The sequence below is a fragment of the Myodes glareolus genome, chromosome 9 (genome assembly GCF_982192425.1).
Source record: "Myodes glareolus chromosome 9, mMyoGla1.1, whole genome shotgun sequence".
Classification (NCBI taxonomy): Eukaryota; Metazoa; Chordata; class Mammalia; order Rodentia; family Cricetidae; genus Myodes; species Myodes glareolus.
Genome location: NC_142034.1, coordinates 24,991,289 through 25,014,098, shown reverse-complemented (window position 1 = coordinate 25,014,098; position 22,810 = coordinate 24,991,289). Strand labels below are relative to the sequence as shown.

Here is a 22,810-nt window from a genome sequence, read left to right as displayed (position 1 = left end):
GGAATGAGGAAGGGGTAATGCACAGCCTTGAGGAACTCCCGAAGGGAGGCTCCTTGCTCAGGCCCTCCCAGAGCCGGGCTTCGGCCTTGCCTCAACCTGAGGCATCAAGATGGCGGCAGCGCCGCAGCTTCGGGATGGGTGGAGGGGCCGGCCTGCGAGGAGGCTGGGACATACCATCCCCACCCCGGGGGAGAGAGGATTAACGCGGCCTGGGAAAAGGAAGTCCTGCCTGGAAAACCAGGGACCGCCCCCTCGCTCCACCCAAGCGTGGCCCTTCCCACTCCCCTGGGCCGACGGCGCGCTCCACCCTCGGGCACGCCCCCTTCTCCCGAGGCCAATCAGAGGAGCCGACCGGGAATCGTAGGTTTTATGAATGGGCCGCGCGCCCACCCACCTGCCGCCTATCCTTTTCTGAACTGAGGGTCAAGTTTAGAGACCGCTAGCACCTGCGGACGCGTAGCCTAATAATCTTCTCATTCTTGCTCCAGAAAATCTGAGTAAACCGCCCAGGGCGTATTACGTAATCCTTCTTGGACGAAGAATCTCTGTATTCAACACAAATCACAGGTCAACATTTGTGTGAGGATATGAAAACTCAGTACCGCGCACGTGGTCGTTCGCTTTTTACACAGTTACAAAAATAAATGTAGCCTTTATTACCAAGTAATAAAATAAAAACCATAATTACCCATAGCACAGGGCAGCAGGATGAAGTGATTAAATGAATAGTGTTACATTCTCTGGGAGGGAAACGGTTTTAATAATTACAGTGCCTGGCATTTTAGTGCTTGAAAATAAAAATCCAAATACGTTTTAGGCTGAACTAGGAACTGGTAGAAGAAAGTAATGGCTTGAATAAATGTGTGGGTTAAGAGGGCCTCAAGGTCTGTTAATCGCAGCTCCAGAGGTTAACACAGGAGGATCTATAGTTCAAGGTCAGCCTGGGCTAGGATAAATCTGTTTTTGGTTTGTTTATTTTTTAAAATGAGGGAACCTAGAAGTTTCCTGGTCAAAAGAGAGCTTCTGGTGAAATAACAGAAAAAAGAATGGCAGTAAAAACACAGGAGTGGCCCCTAGAGTCTTGTCTTAGATTTTTAGTTAAATTACTACAGGATAAAAGAGAAGTTAGGAAGCTAGGCATGTAGTTCATGCCAGGAATCCCAGCATTCAGGAGGCTAAAGCAAGTCAGCCACCGCCAGGCCCCAGCTCAAAAGACAGACAGTGAAGCAGCAGCCACCTGCTGTGTGTGGGGCTGTAATCACAAGCACTTGGGAGGTTGAGGGGGGGGGGGATCAAGTTCAAGGTCATTCTCAGCTACCTGGGAAGTTCAAAGCCAGAGAGAGAGAGAGAGAGAGAGAGAGAGAGAGAGAGAGAGAGAGAGAGAGAGAGAGAGAGAGACCCTGCCTCAAATCAAACAAACAGAACCACCACCAACAGCTTCCACGAGCACACTGGCAATATGGTCCTGTTCCCTGCACCACTGGCTGCCCAATATGAAACCCTAAGGAACAAAAGGGCACACATACTTGGCAGATGTGTCCTTCCTGAAGCCAGCATATAGCTATGAATGCAACCTAACACGTGTAGAGGACAAAGTTACCTCCAAATGTCAAAGGCTAGCTACCCCAGCTAGATTCTGCCACTAACCCCAAAGCTCCTCCCACACCAGAAACAGAGAGAAAAGTAAGTCACGCCCCTTACCATGTTACTTCCTGACAGGGTTCAGGGTGGCTTCCACATAGTAAAATCATCAAACAAAACGTTCTCACAAAGCTAGCTTTTTTAAAAGCATGTATAAAATTATACATTTGTACATATACACATTATACTAGCACATCTCAAAGAGCAAATATAGGACTTTTTGGGGGTACTGTTTTATCTTCCAAGCTCTTCCTGACACTTGGCTATTCTGTCATAAAATCTAACTAAGGTCAATGCTCATTTATCCCAATACGCAGAGTCTATCTATCTGGGTGGCCGTGGAGAGAGGTCTCTGGAAGGTCTGATCCATTGGTTCAGGTGGGAGGGAAGAGGTGTGACAAGCAGCCAAGCTTTCCAGGACAGCCCAGTGCCCATCCATTAAAACACAGTCAAAGCCCACAGTGCATCCAGCCAATGTCCCCGAGGGTCCCCAAATCAAGTCACATTGGTTTTTAAAGAATGTACCATGTTTCAGGAGACAATGGGCAAGGGACACTTTGAACAGTGGTGGTTTTCATCTGTAGAAGAAGCTATTTGAACTCTTATAAAGAGAATTTTAGGAGTCAGCAGCCTCCCTGGAGAATTCAGGAAAACCAGTAAGAGAACCTGGTTTTCATCTTCTCATGAAGTTCTTCTCCAGAGCTACTGACGTTCGCTGCAGAGAATGGATGTTGCGCTTCACCCGGTCCTCCAGGGAGGAAGTAGATGCACTTTCCAGCTTCATGCGCCTAGGGAAGAGAAGACAGGTGAATGGGGGGGCGGTGAGAATATTTTTTCAAGTGGTCAATTCTGGCATCATTGGAAGAAAAATGACTGTCGTCGGAAAGCAGCTTTAGACACACAAGTTCTTCTCAGCCCACAGACAATTTTCAAATGACTCCATCTGGAACCAGGGTTTTTAAATGTCCATAAGGGAAAACTCATCTGTTTTTAGAAAACAAGTCAAGTCTCATTGGAAAAAGGTTTACTGAGCCATAAATTTTTACTTAAAAGGAAAGTCAAAGAATTTCAGTGATTTTGGGGAAAAAAACCACTTCTATTTCAAATAAAAACTCTCCCCACTGTCTGGCTAGAAACTGGGAGCAGCACCAAAACTAGCCCCAAGCTGAGCTCCAAGGTCTCTGGACAAAGATGAGAACACCAGCATGCCCCAGCAGCAGCCCCACCGCCACCCGGCGGCCTGGAGGCCATGCAGGTGGAGCCCCAGGTATGAGCAAGCACTTACTGGATGAACTTGCCAGAGCGAGAGTCTAGCTTCTCCAGTCTGCGCTCCCGCTCGTCCTCCTTGGCGTGTTTCTTGAGGGTGTTGAGCCTCTCCTCCTCCCTCCACTTAGCATTTTCCATCATCTCCTGCCGTTTCCGCTCTAGTTCCTCTGCTGAGAGTTTTCTGTGGAACACAGAAACCATCCAATTGGCTCTACCCCTTCCCTAGCAAGACAAACAAGCAGTACAGCACACAGGCAGGCCCGCAGGCTTGTGGCTCTCCAAAGAGAAAAGAGGACCAGAGTCATGCCAGGGTGAGTTTCCTTCCTTCTGATGTCTGTCAGGTGGTTCCCAGCAAATCATGAAAACTTTCGGTGAAGGATTTCATAATCACTCTCCTTAATTTCTAGGATAATTTTTTTAAAGATTTATTTATTTATTATGTATACAACATTCCTTCCATGTATGCTTGCATGCCAGAAGAGGGCACCAGATCTCATTATAGATGGCTGTGAGCCACCATGTGGTTGCTGGGAATTGAACTCAGGACCTCTGGAAGAGCAGTCAGTGCTCTTAACCTCTGAGCCATCTCTCCAGCCCCATAGGATAATTATTTTAACACAGTAAGTATGAAACACAGTAAGACTGAGAACTAACCAGGAACCTAACCTTACAGAAAGTGTGTCTTCACTAACAACTTACAAAACAAAGGACTGAGCCATCCATGGGATTGTTGCTACCTCCTACTCCATAAAGGAAGCTTAAGAACCTATAGATTAAAAAAAGAAGAAGAAGAAGAAGAAGGAGGAGGAGGAAGGAAGAAACTAGAGAGATGGCTCAGAGGTTGCTGGGAGCACTGGTTGCTCTTCCAGAGGACCCAGTTTCAAGTCCTAACACCCACATGGCAGCCCACAACTGTCTGTAACTACAGTTCCAAGGTACTTGACACCCTCACACAGACAAATGCCTCACACAGACAAACAACAACAACAAAGTCAAAAACAAAAACCCATGGATATGGGGATTGAGATGTTGAGATGTCTCAGTGGGTAAGAGCACTTGCTATACACAAATGAGTTCCTGAGTTCAAATCCATAGCAACATTGTAAAATCTGGGCATAACCACATATGCCCGTAACCCTGGCATTAATTGGAAAAAACAGGCAAATCCCAGGAACTGGTTGGCCATTTAGCCTAGCCAAATCATTGAGTTCCAGGTTCAATGAGAGACCTGGCTCTGGGAATAAGGTAGAGTGTTGTGGAATATTTGTTTAACTATGTAAAGATGTGTTGTATTTGTGTATGTAAAGATGTGCTGCATTTATGTTGCAGAGTATTTGTTTCAGTAAAGATGTGTTGCACTTGTTTAATTATGTAGCTGTTTTACCTTGCCTGCCTAACATACCTGGTTGGTCTAATAAAAAGTTGAATGGCCAATAGAGAGGGAGGAGGTACAGGCAGGACTTCTGGGCAAGAAGAGTAAGTAGGAGGAGGAATTTAGGCTGGGAAAATAGAAAGAAAAAGAGACACCAGGGAAACACCATGGGCCAGACAGACAGACACAGAGGAAGCAGGAAAGTAGGACACACAGAATGAAAAAAAGGTAAAAATCCCGAAGCAAAACAGACAAATAGAAACAGGTAAAATTAAGTTAAAAGAGCTGAGATGGGGGGGGGGGGGGGGACAAGAGAGATCACTCAGTAGTTAAGAGCACTGCCTGCTCTTCTGGAGGATCCGGGTTCAAATTCCCAGCACCCACATGGCAGCTCACAACTGTCTGTAATTCCAGTTCCAAGGGAACTAACACCCATGGGAAAACACCAGTGCACATAAAATAAAAATAAATCAAATTAAAAAAAAAAAGCTAATGGGACAAGCCTAAACTAAGGCCAAGCATTCATAATAATAAGTTCCCTGTCTTTATTTGGGACCTGGTTGTTGGCCCAGGACCTCCCCGTGTGTGAGTAGGGGTATACAGGACACACACATTCATGGGTACAACCCAAGAGTATACCACTTTGGGATGAAGCTAGACGTCAGCAACCTAACTTAACGACCGACCTCAGACTATAATGGGGGGGTGGGGAATAGAGGAAGCGACAAACCAGATTAGTCGTCACTTCACAAGGTTAGACATCCAAAGCTGCTGCTCCTAAAAGGGTCATGTTATAGTTTGTACATCGTTTGTGATACAAGATTTTAAAGAGGTCAATTTTTAAGAAATGCCCATTTGGAGAAACAAGCTAAAATACGAAAACCTGACATTTAGTATGCTCCTGACTTACCTGGTGTATCCGGAAGCATGCCGCCTCTGGTAGACCTCCTTTTTAGGTGATGGGCTATCTCTCTCTTTCCTGTTTACCTTAGAGGCATGCCTGTAATGCACACAGAAGGGACATGCCTTTTAATTTGGGGGATTATTAGTACATCCCTCAACCAATGGAGCTTCCTTAAAAGTATAATCCAGCCTGGGGCCAAAAAGACAGCTCAATAGCACTAGCCACCAAGCCTGATAACCTGAGTTCAATCTATGGGAATCCATAAAATTGTTCTCTGACCTCCAGAAGCACGCAGTGACACATATGTATGTACGCTCACGCACAATTTTTTTAAGATTTATTTATATAGCTGGGCCGAGGTAGTGCATGCCTTCAATCACAACACTCGGAAGGCAGAGGCAGGCCTGGTCTACAAGAGCTAGTTCCAGGACAGGCTCCAAAATTACAAAGAAACCTTGTCTCAAAAAACAAAAAGCAAACCAAAAAGTTTATTTGAGCCGGGCTGTAGTGGTGCACACCTTTAATTCCAGCACTCGGGAGGCAAAGGCAGGCAGATCTCTGTGAGTCTGAGGCCAGCCTGGTCTACAAGAGCTAGTTCCAGGACAGGCACCAAAGCTACAAAGAAATCTTGTCTTGAAACCCCCCCCCACCACCACCACCAAAAAAAAGTTTATTTATTTTATGTATGAGTGCTCTATCTGCATATACGCCTTTATGCCAGAAGAGGGCATCAGATCCCACTAGAGATGGTTGTGAGCCACCATATAGGTGCTGAGAATTGAGCTCAGGACCTCTGGAAGAAGAGCCAGTGCTCTTAACCACTGAGTCATCTCTCCAGCCCCTAGACACACAATTTATTTCAAGTGTAATCTGGGGTTTTGGAGGCTCAGTAGTTAAAATTTCTTGCTAGATAAGTACGAGGACCAGAACTGAGATCCCAGCACCCACATAACAAGCCAGACACAGTTCTCCCAGCACTGAGTGAGAAGGACACAGGATTTTTGGGAATTGTGAGCTTTCAGCCTTGCCAAAAAAAGTAAGAAAGAGAGAGAGAGAGAGAGAGAGAGAGAGAGAGAGAGAGAGAGAGAGAGAAAAGTGAGCTCTTGGTTTAGGGAGAGACTGCCTCGACGGAATAAGGTAGAGAGTGGTGTATGTGCGCCCACCCACACACGTGTGCACACGCTACACACATACAACAAAAGTACAACCCAAAGACGAGGGGAAATTCTGCTAGCAATAAAGTCCTACAAATGCGATTTGTTATGATTGCATGTAACTTCAGTGAGGTGCTGGAAAGAGTGAACTTCACCCAAAACAAACACCTGCCAGGACCAGGCCCTTAAGGTCACAGATTATTTCCCGGTGAGTCCCCACACTCACGGTTTGTTGGGCCTTGGGGATCGAGACCTCCTGTCCCGGGACCTCTCTTCCTTGGAGCTCTTCCTGCTGACATGTCTGGGGGGGGAGTGGGAGGAGCTTCTTGAGCGGGAATGGTTCTTCATCCCCCTCTGCTCAGCCATCACAGAGCCCTGCAGCCCCTGGTCACGGTCAGAGTCCCTCACCTATGTCATTAAGGAAGAGACGAGAGCATCCATAGGAAAAGCTAGCTGCTCAAACAGAAATGCAGTACAGCAAGGCAAAGAATGAACGAGAGTCTCTAAACTGCCAAGAGTAGGTGAGATGGCTATGCAGCCGCATGAGGTGTAGGGAGGCGGGGCATACCTGAATCCTAGTACTCAGAATGCTAAGGGGAGAGGACTGTAAATTCAGGCCAGCTTATGCTACATTCTGAGACTCTGTCTTAAAAAAAAAAAAAAAAAAAAAAAAAAAAAGACAAGCTGGGGCAAAGGCATGAAGATCAAGTTTGAGAACAATTTGAACTACGTATGGAAATTCTATTCAGAAAAGCCAAGAGTTACCTTCCTTCCATGTCTGTTCAGGATACAGAAGAATTCAGAATTAATTTTTTTTTTTAATGTGCATTGGTGTTATGCCATGGGTGTCCTCCCCTAGAACTGGAGTTACAGACGCTGTGAGCTGCTATGTGGCTGCTGGGAACTGAACCTGGGACCTCTGGAAGAGCAGCCAGTGCTCTTATCCACTAAGTCATCTCTCCAGGCCCGAATTCAGAATTTTTGAGATTCTGTCTCAAGAAACAACCAAACAAGCAAACAAGAGCCCAGAGCTCACATCTTTAATCCCAGACTTGGGAAGCAGAGGCAGGTAAGTTCCAGGCCTTTCAGGGCTATACAGTCTCAAAATAATCCAATAAGCAAATGAATGAATGAGTGAGTGAGTGAGTGAGTGAACCAAGAGTTGAGGTCACAGTTCACTCATAAAGCATTGGCTTAGCATAAGCAAACCCAGGGGTCCATCCCAAGCACCTCACAAAAATTAAAAAAGTGAGGGACGTCTTTTGGTCAAAAGTCATTAAAATGTAGACATTTCATGTCAATTATCTGCAGTTCTTGGAAGGAAGGTAAGAGCTCCACTAGTGATTTCTCAGAGAGAGGCGAAAGGCTCAAGGATGAGGAGCAGGCTTGGTCTCCAGCAGTCCCAGCCTCCACTCTCCAAACTGCCCCGCTGTGTGCAGGGGTCAAGAGTGACAAACTGCACGGTCCCATAGTCAGTCCCTTTGAAAGGCCCACATCTCTACCTGTAAGCCATATCCGGGGACTTTGGACAAAACAGGAAAGGAATTTGCCATCTTCTTTTGCGATCTAAGAGATTAAAACACATACGCATTCACTGAAACAGAAAAGTCCAGCCTGACCCGCTGCTGAGAAGCGCAGCCTGGCCCCGCCCCGGCTACTACAGTCATCGCTTGGCAGCGCCCTTCTCTATTTGGACTGTCTTGGCTGGAAGACATCAGCGCAGTCAAGTTTTTCCTGTGAAAAGCTGTGGGCAGAGCTCTCAGCCTCAGCGCCTGCACATTCTCCTCTCACCTCATGCTGCTATTCCTGGGACTAATCGTGAGTCAGCAGCCACAGAGCCGACTGTCCCTGCGGCAAGACGCAGAATGGGCCCACACGGTCCCATTAATCCATTTTTAAAAAAAGAGGGAGAGAGTCTACAGAAAACTCCCTCCAGTCCCGAAGACTCAAACTGATATAAAACAGTCTTGTCAGGAGCTCTGCCCTAAGATCTGGGAGGCGAAGGCCAGACTATCCAAGAGTGCACCAGGAGACAAAGACTTAGCTTCTCCAAAGAACTCTTAATGTCAGAGGCCAGCTATGCAGTACTGAGCGCACATCTGCACGTGCCTCATGGAAACCCCAGTGCCTGGCGCTCAGCGCCTCCCTGGGATGGATGAGTGAATGGGTAAGAAGTCTTGCTGAGGGAGGCTGGCACCCATCTGCCCACCTGCCCTGGCACCATCTGCCCACCTGCCCTGGCACCATCTGCCCACCTGCCCTGGCTGTGCTCATCCTCGCTGCTGGAGCGATCACTACTGGAGCTTCTATGTTTGTGTTTCTTGTGCTTCTTTTTCTTCTCCTTCTTTTTCTTCTTCTCCTTTTTTTCCAGACTCATTTGCAACTGGAATGTCCAGAACACAACCACATGAGATCTCTGAGACCCATTATTACCTGGTGTAGGGAAGGGCTCACACACAAACTGGTCCAGGGCATTGTCAGGGCACCCATGTTGGGCACAGATGTCCTAGACACCCTAAAAATAACTATCTGGTAAGTGAGCAAGGAATCCACATTTTAAAATTATTATTATTACTATTATTATTTTGAGACAAAGACTCACTGTGTACCTCTGGCAAGCCTGTGAATCACTGATTAACTGCACTTGCCACCAAGCCTGACAAATTGAGTTCAATTCTCAGGACCACTCATATGCCATGGCACAAAAACCCATACACAAGTAAATGCAATAAAAGAAAAATAGGAACTGAAGACATGTAGCTTTTTCCCAATCAAAAGGAAATAAATTGAGCTATTAAGTTAAGGAAGCATAAAATCATCCAGAGATAGTATGTAAAAAAACAAAAACTGATAGCCGGACGGTGGTGGCGCATGTCTTTAATCCCAGCACTTGGAAGACAGAGGTAGGCGATCACTGTGAGTTCGAGGTCAGCCTGATCTACAAGAGCTAGTTCCAGGACAGCTAGGGGTGTTACACAGAGAAACCCTGTCGTGAAATAAATAAATAAATAAATAAATAAAATTGAGCCAGGTGGTGGTAGCGCACGCCTTTAATCCCAGCAGAGGCAAGGAAAAAGCAGATTTCTGAGTTGGAGGCTAGCCTGGTCTACAGAGTGAATTCCAGGCTGTTAAATAGAGAAACCCTGTCTTGAAAAAGAAAACAAAAACAAAAAAAAATATTTAAGCCTTGTAATCCTACGACTCAGGCTGAGAAAAGAGGATTATAGTTCCAGACTGGTCTAAGCTACAAAATAAGTCCTGACTCAAGAACACAGAAAAGCGGTTAGAAAAACCAGGCTACTTGCCTGAGATGAAATGGAAAGGTGGTCTGGTGCTAAAAAATTAAAGGAGAGGCTAGAGAGAAGGCTCAGCACTTAAGAGCAGGTACTGCTCTTCTAGAGGATCAGGGTTCAATTCCTATCATCCACAGAGCGACTCCCAACCATCTGTAACTCCAGTTCCAGGAGATCCGATGCCCGCTGCCAGCTTCCTCAGGTACCACAAACTCACACAGTGCAGACGCCCGTGCAGGCAAACACACCCCAGTCCCATCTAAGCGCATATTGATGGATGACTTACCAACTCTTTGATCTTCTTCATTTTCACAGGATTGTTCAGTACCTCTCTTTTTTTCTCTTCCTCTTTCTTTCTAAATAGAAGAAAAAATTTGAGTGACTCTTTCTTTTGCAAAGGGAATTGTGTTATCCTCCTCACCAAATTCTATTTAATAACCACTTTCAAAACTCGTGCACAGGCAAGCCAGGGCTACACAGCGAGAACCTGCCTCAAATCAAACGAAACAAAAACTGCACAGACAGAGTTTACACTGACGGTAAATTTACAGAGAACGGTGGAGAAGGCGCAAAGCTCCAGCAAGTACTGAAGAACATGATGTGGGCAGGGACAGTGCAGTGGATGATGGTGAGGTCAATCTGCTTCTCATTTGGCTTTGGTGTCAAAGCTTCCCTCATGGTGAAGAAATAGGGTGTGGATTGGAATTCACTAAGTGCAACATTTCAAAACAACCTTCACCACTTACCAAAAAAACAGCCTCATCATCTGCGAAATCAAGACAACAGGATGGTTCTTCTTTTGAGGAGTGTGTGGGGTGGGGGGGTGCGCGCCACACACACATGTACACATAATGGCTCTTTTGGGGGGGGGGAGTGGGGGTTTGAGACAGGGTTTCTTTGTGCAACAGACAGTCCTCACTGTTCTAGAATTTGATTTGTAGACCAGCCTGGCCTCGAACTCAGAGCTCCACCTGCCTCTGCTGGGATTAAAGGCATGTGCCTGTGCCACCACTGCCTGGCTACAGTGGTTCTTCTTTTGAGAAGTGAGTGTACGACACACACATTTGTGCTGGGAACTGGAGAGATGGCTCAGCAGTTAAGAGCACTAGCTCCTTTTCAAGAGGACCTGGGTTCAATTTCCAGCACCCACATAGCAGCTCACAACCAGCTGTAACTCCAGTCTTCTGGCCTCTGTAGGCACCAAGCATGCACACGGTACACAGATACACATGCCAACAAAACACTCATACACAGGGGCTGGAGAGATGGCTCAGAGGTGAAGAGCACTAACTGCTCTTCCAGCAACCACATGGTGGCTCACAGCCATCTGTAATGAGATCTGGTGCCCTCTTCTGGCCTGCAAGCATACAGACACACAGAACACTGTATACCTAATAAATAAATTTAAAAAAAACAACAACAAAAAAACCCCACCCATACACAAGAGATACCAAGCAAACGTTCATGAAGAGCTGGCGTGACAGCGCAGAACCCAACACTGAGGGGAGAAGATGCTGAGCCAAGGCTACTGTCTCAATAAATCACAAAGCCAGGCATGGTGACACTCGTTAGAGAGGAGTTCAGTAACACTTAGCTACAGGGTGGGGGCTAGCCCGAACTACATGAGACCCTGTCTCAAAGAAACAGACAAGCAAAAATGGGTAGCAAGATGGCTCTGTCAGCAAAGTGCTTGCCACACAAGCATAAGGACCTAAACTCCCACCTCCCAGACCCACGTAAAAAAGTTATGAGAGTCACGTGTGGCAGCACATGCCTTTAATCCCAGCATTTGGGCCAACCAAGGCTGCATAGTTAAGACCCTATCTCAAAGCCAGTAACAACGGTACAGAAAGCTGAGCAGAGCGGCACATGGCCATAATCCTAGTGCTCTGGAGGCAGCAACAGGACGATCCTGGGGCTTGCTGGCCAGTGCTGATGAATCAGCAAGCTCCGTGTTGGCTAGCAAGCCCCATGTTTGGCAAAAAGACCTTGTCCTGTCTCAAAAAGTAATGCAGAGAGGGTTTGGTAGAGAATTGTTAAATGAACTTGCTGCCAAGCCCAGTTGCTGAGTTCAAATTCCTAAGGCTCACAGGTAGGAGAAAAGACCCAACCCCCAACAGTATCCCTCCTCACATATACCATGGTATGTATACACATGTGTGCACACTCGTACACATACAAATAAGGTGAGTGATTGAGAAAGGCATTAATGTTGACTTCTAGCCTCCACAGATGGGTAAGCATACACAGGCACCTACATATATTAACCACACTTCACACACACACATCCAGGAATAAACAAAAATAAAAAAGCAAAGAAGGAGGCTGAAGGAGAAAGGAATGAAGAGTCATTTACTGGCTATCCATTTGCAGTGGGAATGGTGAGGGAGCAGGGGGTTAAGAGGGCACATTTACCTCATAGTCAACTCTACACCAGTTTCACAAATTTCCAAGGAACGAGCAAATGTTTGCCATCTTACTTCTACCTCCTTTTTAATTTTAATAATATTTTTTATTATCTTTAATTTGTGTGTGTGTGTGTGTGTGTGTGTGTGTGTGTGTGTGTATGTGTGTGTGTGCAAACCTACAAGCTCGAGGCACATAAGTACTGGTGCTCATGGGTGCCAGAGCTTTGGATCTTCCTGGAGCTGGAGTTACAAACATCTCTAAGTTGCCTGACATGGGTACTGGGATCCAAACTCAGGTCCTCTGCAGGAGCTTAACAGCAGAGGTATCCCAAGCCTTCTACCTTTTTATTAAAGGTTAAAGAGAGATGGATAAATCTTGTCTGTATTTTTCCATATGGCCTATATCAGGCATCTTTGCACCAGCCAGAGCACAAATGAAGACAGAGATGTGGAAAATAGAGTCTCCAGGCATCTCTCTAAGAACCTCCTCAGCCCCAGTGGTACCCGATGATGAAGACAGAGATGTGGAAAATAGAGCCCCCCGGCATCTCTGTAAGAACCCTCTCCACCCCAGTGGTACCTGATGATGAAGAGAGGATCTTCCCGGATTTTGCTGGCCATGTCAAGAAGGGAATTGGCACCCGAAGGGGCAAAGATAGAGCCTGGGAGGAGTCCTGTCTCAGAAGAACAGCCTGCTTCCTTCTCCTCCATCTTCTCAAAAACATACTTGTCAATGGGGCGACCCAGCAGGTACTCATCACGGTTTACCATCCCACCAGGTCCCTGGTACATCCAATCCAACTTTTCTTCTTTCTTCCTGGCTCAAGAAAAAAAGATATAAATATAAATAACACAGATATAGACCGACAGACAGACACACCCACACACACAGGGAATGGAGACTCCTGTCAAACTCCACACAGAACCTGAGCTGGTGAGCACTGGACTCCCTCTGCAGATACCTACTGTAACCCAAGCACCATTCCTGACTTGGCAGACATGAAGAAATGATGCTTATAAATGAAGAGAGATACTTTTCACAAAGACCAATTAATGAGGAAAAACCAGAATCCTTCAGGTAAGGCATAGAGATCCACTCAGTTACCCAGCCTCCACTACCAGGCTTATACATTATCCCTTCATGTCAAAAATAATCTAAAACAATCAACAGCACCCAGAGCGTCAGCAATCCCACATGCAGTTGTCTTCATTGCCTATCTTTGTGCTGGACACAGTGGCCCCAGCGGTGCTACATGTTTGAGAAGAAAGAAGAAATGACTAGAGATACCTATTAAGTAAATGATGAATGCACTGGGGGAGAAAAAGGCGGGCGGTGGTGGCGCACGCCTTTAATCCCAGCACTCAGGAGGCAGAGACAGACGGATCTCTGTGAGTTTGAGTCTAGCCTGAGCTAGAGCAAGTTACAGGACAGGCTCCAAAGTTACACAGAGAAACTGTCTCAAAAAAACAAAAAACAAACAAACAAAAAACAACAACAACAAAAGAAAAGTAAGTGATGCTTTAACACAAAAGAGGGGGACCTAAATGATGTCACAGCATTATGCTTACATGCTTAACATCCTTTCTTTCCTTGTGGGAAGGCAAAAAGGTGTGAAAAATGGAACCTTACGTGATAGACAGTAGCCGAATGCTGAACTTCTTTTTTAATTAAATTAATTTAATTTTATGTGTATGAGTGTTTTGCTTGCATATATGTCTGTGCACTGAGTGTCTGGCACCCTCAGAGGCCAGAAGAGAGCAATGGATTCCCTGGATATTTTAAATGAAAATAATTTAAACCAATAAAAACATGACAGATACTTTTAATAGGCAAAAAAAAAGATATAAATGATCTGTTTAGAAAAGTATTAATCTGTAATTAAGAATTGATTGTGGTTGGGCGGTGGTGGCACATGCCTTTAATCCCAGCACTCAGAAGGCAGAGACAGGTGGATCTCTGTGAGTTCAAGGCCAGCCTGGTCTACAGAGAGAATTCTATGACAGGCTCCAAAGCTGTCTTGAAAAACAAAAACAAATAAACAAGAAAAAAGAATTTATTGTGGCTGCAAATAGCTTGCCCAGCTGCCCACACTGCTGGAGTCAAAATGGAAGGTTACACTGAATGCTGGGTTCCGGCAGACTGTGGTAGCCTGGGAAGGAGGGTATACTTTACAATGGGTACCACAGACAGTGGCTTCCAGGAAATCAAGGCTTTGCTAATTCTCCTGTGCAAGTCAATCACAGACTAGGAGGGAGTCTGACAGCTGTGAAGACCAGGGCTCCCAGGCAGGAGCTCCAGGCTGGCTGGGAATAGTCTTAACTTCTTATCCACCTGAATGCTAGGATTACACCCAGCTCATGCTGCACTAGGGATCAAACCCAAAAGAAAAGTTTTGGGCATGCTAGGTAAGCACTCTACTGTTGCAGAGAGAGTCGCTTGTTTGGTCCCAGCTAGCTTAGACTCGAAATACACAGAAACTCTATTAATTAAGTCACAGCTTGGCCCATTACCTCTAGCTTCCTATTGGCTAACTCTTACATCTTAATTTAACCCATTTCTATTAATCTGTATATCGCCACATGGCAGTTACCAAATAAGCTCCTGGGTTTTAATATGCTTTAAAATGTTTATTTACCATTAATGTGTGTGTATAACAGAGAAGGTCATACATGCCACAGCGTGCATGTGAAAGTCAGAAACGACAACTTGACTTCTGTGTATATGTGCACCACATGTATACCTGGTTCCTGTATACAATATTCTGTCTACGTGCAGGCCTGAAGAGGGCACCAGACCGCATTACAGATGGTTGTGAGCCACCATGTGGTTGCTGGGAATTGAACTCAGGACCTCTGGAAGAGCAGGCAATGCTCTTAACCGCTGAGCCACCTCTCCAGCCCCATCTTTATCTATTTAATGCAAGGATCCAACCACTGTCTAGGAACTGCAACCATGTAACAGCATCAGCAAATACTAAAGAGATCCTCTATTGCTCTGTGGTAGACTACTGCTTGTCTAGCATGTTTGAGGAGTTGGATTTGATCCTCAGTTCCGGAAGGATTTGGAGATGTATAACATTATATGTATGAGACGTCCTCTTTGCTCTAAGAGCAGTGCAGAGAAGATCACTTGACCCATAATGGTGTTCAACTGGAGAAAGTCAAAGCATATCATCATTATACAAAGCATCCAAAGCAGCCAAATGGCCAAGTAAATCAGCTACAAAAGCGGGGTGGGGTGAGGAGTCCCTAGCGGCTGCCGTGAGGTACTGCAGGGTGGGCAGCCTGCCTTTCTGAGTCCTGAGTTCTCTTTTGTCTTTTCCTCTGATGCTGCAGACCTAAGTTTGCCTTCTCTAGCTCTCAGGGCTGCCTGACCTGCTTTCCAAAGATCCCCTCCCCACCTTACGGCTGTGACCAGCCATGAAGCTGACCTCCATGTTGGCTTATCCCAAACAGCATGGCCTTTTCCCCCTTCTTTTCTTCATTCTCCATCTCCAGGCAACTGGGAGATTTATAGTTTTGTCTGCCTTGGTTTTAAACTTGTAATAAATTGTCTGTTCTCAAACTTTAAAAAAAAAAAATTGAGCATGGTGACAGATGACCTGCAATACCAACAAGAGGAGCCTGAGCAGGGATCGCGAGTCTGAGCTACAGTGAGACCCATCTGCCCTTTTTTGTTGCTGTTTTTGTGTTCTTGAGACAGGGTTTCTCTGCATTGCCCCGGTTGTCCTGTAGACCAGGCTGACCTCAAACTCACAGAGATCTACCTGCCTCCGCCTCCTAAGTGCTAGGATTAAAGGCGTGCATCACCACTGTGTGGCCCTCCCTGCCTGTACTTTTTAAAAGATTAAATTTTATGTATTTTGCCTGCATGTATGTGCACCACATGTGTGTAGTACTCTCAGAGGCCATAAGGTGTCAGATATTCTGGAACTGGAAATTACAAGTCATTACAGATGGTTGTGAGCCAGTGTGTGTACTGAAAATCAAACCCGGTTCTCTACAAGATCTCTTAACCAGTGAATCATCTCAACAGTCCCAAAATAAAAAATTTAAAAAAAGTGGCCAGGTGGTGGTGCCTGGTCTACAAGGGCTAGTTCCAGGACAGGCTCCAAAGCTACAAAGCTATAGAGAATCCCTGTATGGGGGGGGGGGGGGAATTCCTTTTCTTTCTTTCTCTTTCTTTCTTTCTTTCTTTCTTTCTTTCTTTCTTTCTTTCTTTCCTTTTGGTTTTTCAAGACAGGGTTTCTTTGTAGTTTTTGGAGCCTGTCCTGAAAAACTCCCTCTGTAGACCAGTCTGGTCTTGAACTCAGAGATCTGTCTCTGCCTCAGGAGTGCTGGGATTAAAGGCATGCACCACCACAACAAGGCCAGTTTTGTTTTTTTTCAAGAGAAGGTTTCTTTGCATAGCCTTGGCTATCCTGAAACTTACTCTGTAGACCAGGCTGGCCTTAAACTCAGAGATCTGTCTGCCTCTGCCTCCCAAGTGCTGGGATTAAGGGCATGCACCATCACCACCCTGCTAATTCATTTTCTTGTTCTATTTTTGTATTAATGCCTGTTTTGTTTTATTTTTGTGTTCTTATGCTAAACACTCTCATCATGGCAGGGAAATCAGGGCCGCAGGGCTAACTCAGCTAGGCACACTGAATCTACAGTCAAGCACTCAGCTTGCTGAATCAGATCAGCAGCGCAGGAATAATTCTGCCCACAATCAAGGTGAGTCTTCCCATCTTAACTAACAAAATGAAGATAACCCCCACAGGTGTGCCCAGAGGCCCATCTTAGGGGATTCTGTATTCTGTCAAATTTCACAATTAACAGTTACCATCACCATTCCTTAAATACATTGTATTTAATTTAAAAGCTCCATAAAACCTCATTCACTGTAAAACATCAGAACCTCCCTGACACATTTCCTGAAAAAATAGGACTTTCCCCTACTTAAGGGGCCATGATGTCCATGTACTGAAACTAAGTCTCACTCACAACTGTGTATGTAACAAATCCTTTTGCCATGAAGGGAAGGCAACCCCTATGATATCCCATGGGGAAAGTAAGCCACATTTCACTCAGAAGGCTTGCCCATGAAACACGAACAAGGGGAACAGTAGAGGTGACTTGACTTCAATCTCTACTGTTTATCATTCTGACTTAGGAATGCACTATAGGGTACATTTTATGCTTTTTATCTTCTCGACATATACTCTCCCCCTTTATTTCATGAGATGATTAGGGTAATTATCTACTATTACCCCGAATTGTATAAGAAAGTGACCAAAGGTAAAATTCAGCATGACTGTCTACAGCCACCACAAGGCTTTTTACTGACAGATACCCTATCTACTTATTTCCACTAACCTCACTGCCCCCAAGAACATGTGCTTGCAATACACTCACAGAGGCCTCCGGCAGCATGAAGACAGCGACTCTCAGTCAAACCATCATTATGTGTCAACCATCTTGTGGGAGCACGGTCTACACTAAGTTGGTTACATGTTTTCGCATTTAGTCCTCAACAACCCTTCCAGACTAGAGGACCGAGATACGCAAGGCTCCAGGCCTCTCAGGCACACAACCTAAGCCACACAAAGCCAATCTTAGAGTCGAGTTGGTCAGGCTCCAAAACCCACATCAGAATCACTTAACCACTCTGCAGCTCCTGCATCAGGCATGCATCGAACATCCAGCTCCGTGCTTACTTGACAGCCCCAACATCCTCAGCGTAGCGCTGCATCTCTTCCCGAGCTCTCTCCTCCCTGAGCTCCCGCTGCAGCTCCTCAATCTTCTTCCGCTCGGCCTCATGTTTCTGCTCTGCCTTCCACACTTTCTCCACATTTCGAAGGGTCTGTGGGTGCCAGCTCTTCTTCAGGTTCTGTGTGAGTGGACGGAGGGAGGAAAGGATTCAGAGGGCGGTAGGCAGAGGGGATAAGATAATCCCCAACAGACATATCCGCAGGCCAAGCCAATGCAGACAACGCTCACTGAGTTTCTCTCTCCAGGTGACTTTGGATTATATCAAGAAGACAGTTAGAATTAACCATCCCACCGTGCCTCACTCACCTTCTCAGGAAGGGAAGGCAAGATGGCAGGTGGGGGATGCAGCTCGATGCTAAAGTACTTGCCTAGCACGCATGAGGTTGTGGGAAATGTCTTTAACTCCACTTGCCATGCTTCAAATGGGAGATGACAATAGCAAGACAGGAGGACTGGGGCAAGGAGGAAGAGGTCCACTTTGAAGGGTGACACGGTTCACTGGAGCAGAACATTCATTCTCTTCTTTAATGTGCATTGGGTTTTTGCCTGCATGTATGTCTGTGTGAGGGCATCAGATCTCCCTGGAACTGGAGTTACAGACCATTCTTAGCTGCCATGTGGGTACTGAGAATTGAACCTGGGTCCTCTTGAAGGGCAGCCAGTGTTCTCAACCCTGAGCCATCCCTCCAGCCACCCAGAACATTCATTCTTATACAAACATCTTTCTTTCTTTCTCTCTCTCTCTCTCTCTCCCCTCTCTCTCCCTTTCTTTCTTTCTTTCTTTCTTTCTTTCTTCCTTTCTTTCTTTCTTTCTTTCTTTCTTTCCTTTTGGTTTTTTGAGATAGGGTTTGTGCAGCCCTGGCTGGTCTGCAACTAGTTCTGTAGACCAGGCTGGCCTCGAACTCACAGAAATCTGCCTGCCTCTGCCTCCCAAATGCTGCACCACCATTGCCAGGGAGTTCAAACATCTTTCTTTTTATTGAGTACACTTCACTCCTGTGCCTACACTATGCTTACAATGTGCCTGGACCTTGTTCAACTTCCCTTCTCAGGAATTTCCCTGGTTTCTTCCCCGCCCCCTTCAATGAATGCTTCTCCCCTCTCTCCTCACTACTTTGCTTCAAGCTGTAATCGTAGGAAGTTTCCCTGAGGAAGCGGCATATAAGGATGACTATAAAATAGCTGGTGACTGGGAAGCACTGTAAGAGGAACTGGTCTCACATCTACAGTCCCGGAGATGAGAAAGAACATAGCATGAATAATTCACTGTGGCCAGAGGTGGCGTAAGAGCTAATGGAGGAGGGTATGAGATAAAGCCGCTAAGAAGGGAGCTTCTTTGTTGTTGTTGTTGTTGTGTCTAAGAAAGAGTTTCTCTGTGTAGCTTTGGAGCCTGTCCTGAAACTCACAGAGATTCGCCCGTCTCTGCCTCCCAAGGGTTGGGATTAAAGGCAGGTGTCACCACCACCTGGTCAGACCAAATCCTTTACCGGTATGTGAAGGAACTGAACTTCATCTATGGCAGGAAGCAAGAACCGAAAAGATGCAGGCAAGAGCACATCCAGCTATCATGTGAAGGATGGATGGGAGAGGCGCAAAACTGGAGACCAGTTAAGACCAAATGAGACCAAATACACAAGGTACCTTGCAGGCACAAAGCACGAAGTCAGCGAGAACAGAGGTGTGTGTGGGCATGCACACATGCATGCAAGCCAGGACCTTGCTGTCTAGCTCAGGCTACCCTCAAACTTGAGCTCTTACTGACTATACTTTAGTCCCAAGTTCTGGAACTAAAGGCATGTACCATCCATCTGCTTGCTTTCTTTGCCCTTAACTGCCGTTCCCTCTTTACCAGGTTGTTCCTTCCTTCTTCCTTCCTTCCTACATTCTCTTTTGAGCAGGACTTTCTTCGCCACCACCCACACCCTTACTTTGTCCTACAAACGTCCTCCTTTCCATCCCAGGGCACAGATGACAATCATGTCTGGAGAAATTTGTAGATGTCACAACTGAGGGAGATTCGAGTGCTAATGGCAGCTTGTGGCTAGAGGCTGCTGAATATACAATGTGCAGGACAGCCCCACCACCGCACAATTATCTAGCCCAAACTGCCAATATCTCTGAGGTTAAGAATTTCTAGATTAGGGCTGGAGATATGGCTCGGTGGTTAAGAGCACTGACTGCTCTTCCAGAGGACCGGGGTTCAATTCCCAGCATCCATGGGGCAGCTCATAAGTGTGTGTAAATCTAGTCCCTGGGCAATCTGACACCTTCACACCATTGCACATAGAAACCCTGTCTCGAAAAGCCAAAAAAAAAAAAAAAAAGGAAGAAAGAAAGAAAAGAATTTCTAGATTAGTGCTGTCCTGTCAGGGATGACTAGTTTTAGTTGTCAACTTCAATAGAGGAACTGCCTCCACCAGATTGTGGGAATGTTCGTGGGTGCATTTTCTGGATTGCTAATTGATATAGGAGGGCCCAGCCCACTGTGGGTGGTGCCATCCCTGTGTAGGTGGGCCTGAGCTGTTTAAGGAAGGTAGCTGAGTAAGCCAAGGGAAGCAAGCCAGTAAGCAGCACTCCTCCATGGTTTCTGCTTCAGTTCCCGCCTCCAGGTTACTACTTTGCTCCTCCCTGGCTTACCTTAATGATGGACTCTAACCTGCAAGATGCAATAAGCCCTCTCCTCTGAAAGCTGCTTTTGGTTTGATCACAGCATCAGAGAAACAAATTAATACATTGTCCATCAACACAGTTACATGAAGAATATACTAAACTAAACCAACTTTGATGGAGTCCTGGAACTTGATCAAATTAAGGATACCTGGCAAACTCAGCCTAATGGATAGATATCTAAACCAATACATTTATTGATTCAATTGGTTTCACTTTGAGAAGCTCAATCGTTTTCTAATCTAGCTCTGTGCCTCGTACATACTTCCACTTTATTAAGGCATTAGTTCCCCACAAATGAACTACACGACTTAAAAAGCAACTGCCACTTAGCCTTTAAATAAAATATATAAATACAGAAGACAGCTGCCGTGTCACAGATCAAAGCAAAACACTGATGCAGGGGATGAAACAATGATGGACAAGATTTAAAATGGACTCCTCCAAACAGCACAGTTCAGAATCCGGGAGGACCGGAGCCCATCCTCCGACAGTCCAGGTCCACGATACATGAGTAAACGCCTAGCTAAGAAAAGGGGCTATGTTCCAAGATAACATACACAAAATAAAGTCTGTGTACTAAGATCTGCCTCCTTCCGTACCATGAGTCCAACTGTCCCTCTCCCTAACTCGACTTCCCCGCCTGGAAGTCCCCTGTCCCCCGTCAATCATCAAACACAGACACCAGCAGACATCACTTGGCGCACATCTTCCCAAGTCTCATCCCAGTCCTTCCGTGGTCTTAACTAATGCGTCTGTCTTCAGGTTTACCACCCCCTTGTGTTGAAAACAAGACCTCAGTACCAGGGTTACCCACTGCTACCCCCGACTTCCACCGCACCCCTGCCAGTTTCCGTCCCCGACGCCAGTGGGTCTCGGGCCTAAATCCTAACCGCCCAGGCCTCCGGCACTTACCAGGTCTCCGCCTCCCATGACGGTGGAGACGTTTCCTCAGTCCGTGGACCTGAAAGATTCAGCGAAGATGGAGAGGAACGGTCCCACTTCTGAGACCGCCTCGCAGGACCTAATCCCTAAAGGAACCAGCTGCCCTTTCCCCGCCCGCTCTAGACCGCACTTCCGGGAGTGGCGTCACGTACTGCGTCGGCGTCACGTACTGCGTCAGCGTCTCGGAGCGATGACGTTCGGGTGCTAGCCCTAAGTCGACGTGACTAGCTAGAGTCCTGTGTAGTTTCTACCCACTCAAGGGCTTAGGTGGTCCCACTTTGGTCCCTTCACGTAACCACCTCTTCCAAGGTCCCCCAACTGCTGAAAAGCCGTAGGAAAGGTTCTGTTGCCTTGGTAACTCATCAGGGCCCTGAAAAGCGCCTCTGCAAGACGTCGGTATCCGCCAATTTAGGCCGCCTTCCTAGAGCGCCGCTACACCAGGATTTCCAAACCAACTTTTAAAACAAAACAGGGATTTCGGCCAACTCTCTCAATCCCGGCTTGTTTTATAGACATAGGTACCGTCAAACAAAATTCCAAAAGTCAGAGGTGGTGGCACTCTCCCATCGTCTTCGCACTTAGGGGTTCGAGGCCAGCATTGGCACAAAGTTTGAGGTTATCCTGGTCTAAAACAACCGGTTTTAAAAAAAAAGAAAAGGCTGCTTGGGCGTGGTAGCATGTGCCTTTAATCCCAGTTCTGGGGAGGCAGAGGCAAGCAGATCCTTGTAAAGTGAAGGTCGGCCTGGTCTACAGATTGAGTTCCAGGGTTAAGTAGAAAAACCCTGGAGAGGGGTGAGGGGGGTAGGGAAGGCCAAGATTGACCACGCGGTGGTGGCGCATGCCTTTTATCCCAGCATTTGGGAGATAAACATTTGGGAGGCAGATCTCTGAGTTTGAGGCCAGCCTGATCTGCAGAGCAAGTTCCAGGACAGGCTCCAAAGCTACACAGAGAAAGTGTGTCTCAAAAAACCAAAAAGAGACAGAGAGAAATCACGGTTACATCCTTGGCCAAGTTTAGAACCTGCCTATCTCTTTCTTTCTTTTTTTTTTTTTAAATATTTATTTATTATGTATACAATATTCTGTCTACATGTATGCCTGAAGGCCAGAAGAGGGCACCAGACCTCATTACAGATGGTTGTGAGCCACCATGTAGTTGCCGGGAATTGAACTCAGGACCTTTGGAAGAGTAGGCAGTGCTCTTAACCTCTGAGCCATCTCTCCAGCCCCCTCTGTTTCTTTCTTATAGTCTTATAGTCTTCATTTTATTTTGGTTTCTGTCATTGAGACAGGGTCTCTTATTTGTAAAACCCTCGACTGTTTTCTGGGAACAATGCAGAGCAGGCTTGCCTCGAACTCACAGAGATCAGCCTGCCTCTGCGTCCACCCCAGTGCTGGGATCA

General features: G+C 46.3%; 1 protein-coding gene across 1 annotated transcript; it reads right to left on the bottom strand.

The window, feature by feature from the left end:
• Positions 1 to 632: 632 nt before the first annotated feature.
• On the bottom strand, positions 633 to 21,548 carry Cwc25 (CWC25 spliceosome associated protein). The gene is made up of 10 exons (XM_087910039.1): positions 21,378 to 21,548; positions 17,741 to 17,913; positions 12,619 to 12,855; positions 9,917 to 9,986; positions 8,593 to 8,720; positions 7,840 to 7,903; positions 6,564 to 6,745; positions 5,190 to 5,279; positions 2,927 to 3,088; positions 633 to 2,429 (listed from the first exon to the last, which is right to left on the bottom strand). The coding sequence occupies exons 1-10, from the start codon at positions 21,393 to 21,395 to the stop codon at positions 2,315 to 2,317; spliced, it is 1,239 nt and encodes a 412-aa protein (XP_087766165.1). The 5' UTR covers positions 21,396 to 21,548; the 3' UTR covers positions 633 to 2,314.
• Between the last annotated feature and the right edge of the window lie 1,262 nt (positions 21,549 to 22,810).

What these genes read in the sequence shown, in the direction of transcription:
- Cwc25 (XM_087910039.1), bottom strand. An exon ending in GAGGATGTTGGGGCTGTCAA is followed by an intron (nt 12,856 to 17,740) that starts GTAAGCACGGAG and finishes TTCTTGAGCCAG; the next exon opens with GAAGAAAGAAGAAAAGTTGG. An exon ending in GATGAGCACAGCCAGGGCAG is followed by an intron (nt 7,904 to 8,592) that starts GTGGGCAGATGG and finishes TTAATCTCTTAG; the next exon opens with ATCGCAAAAGAAGATGGCAA.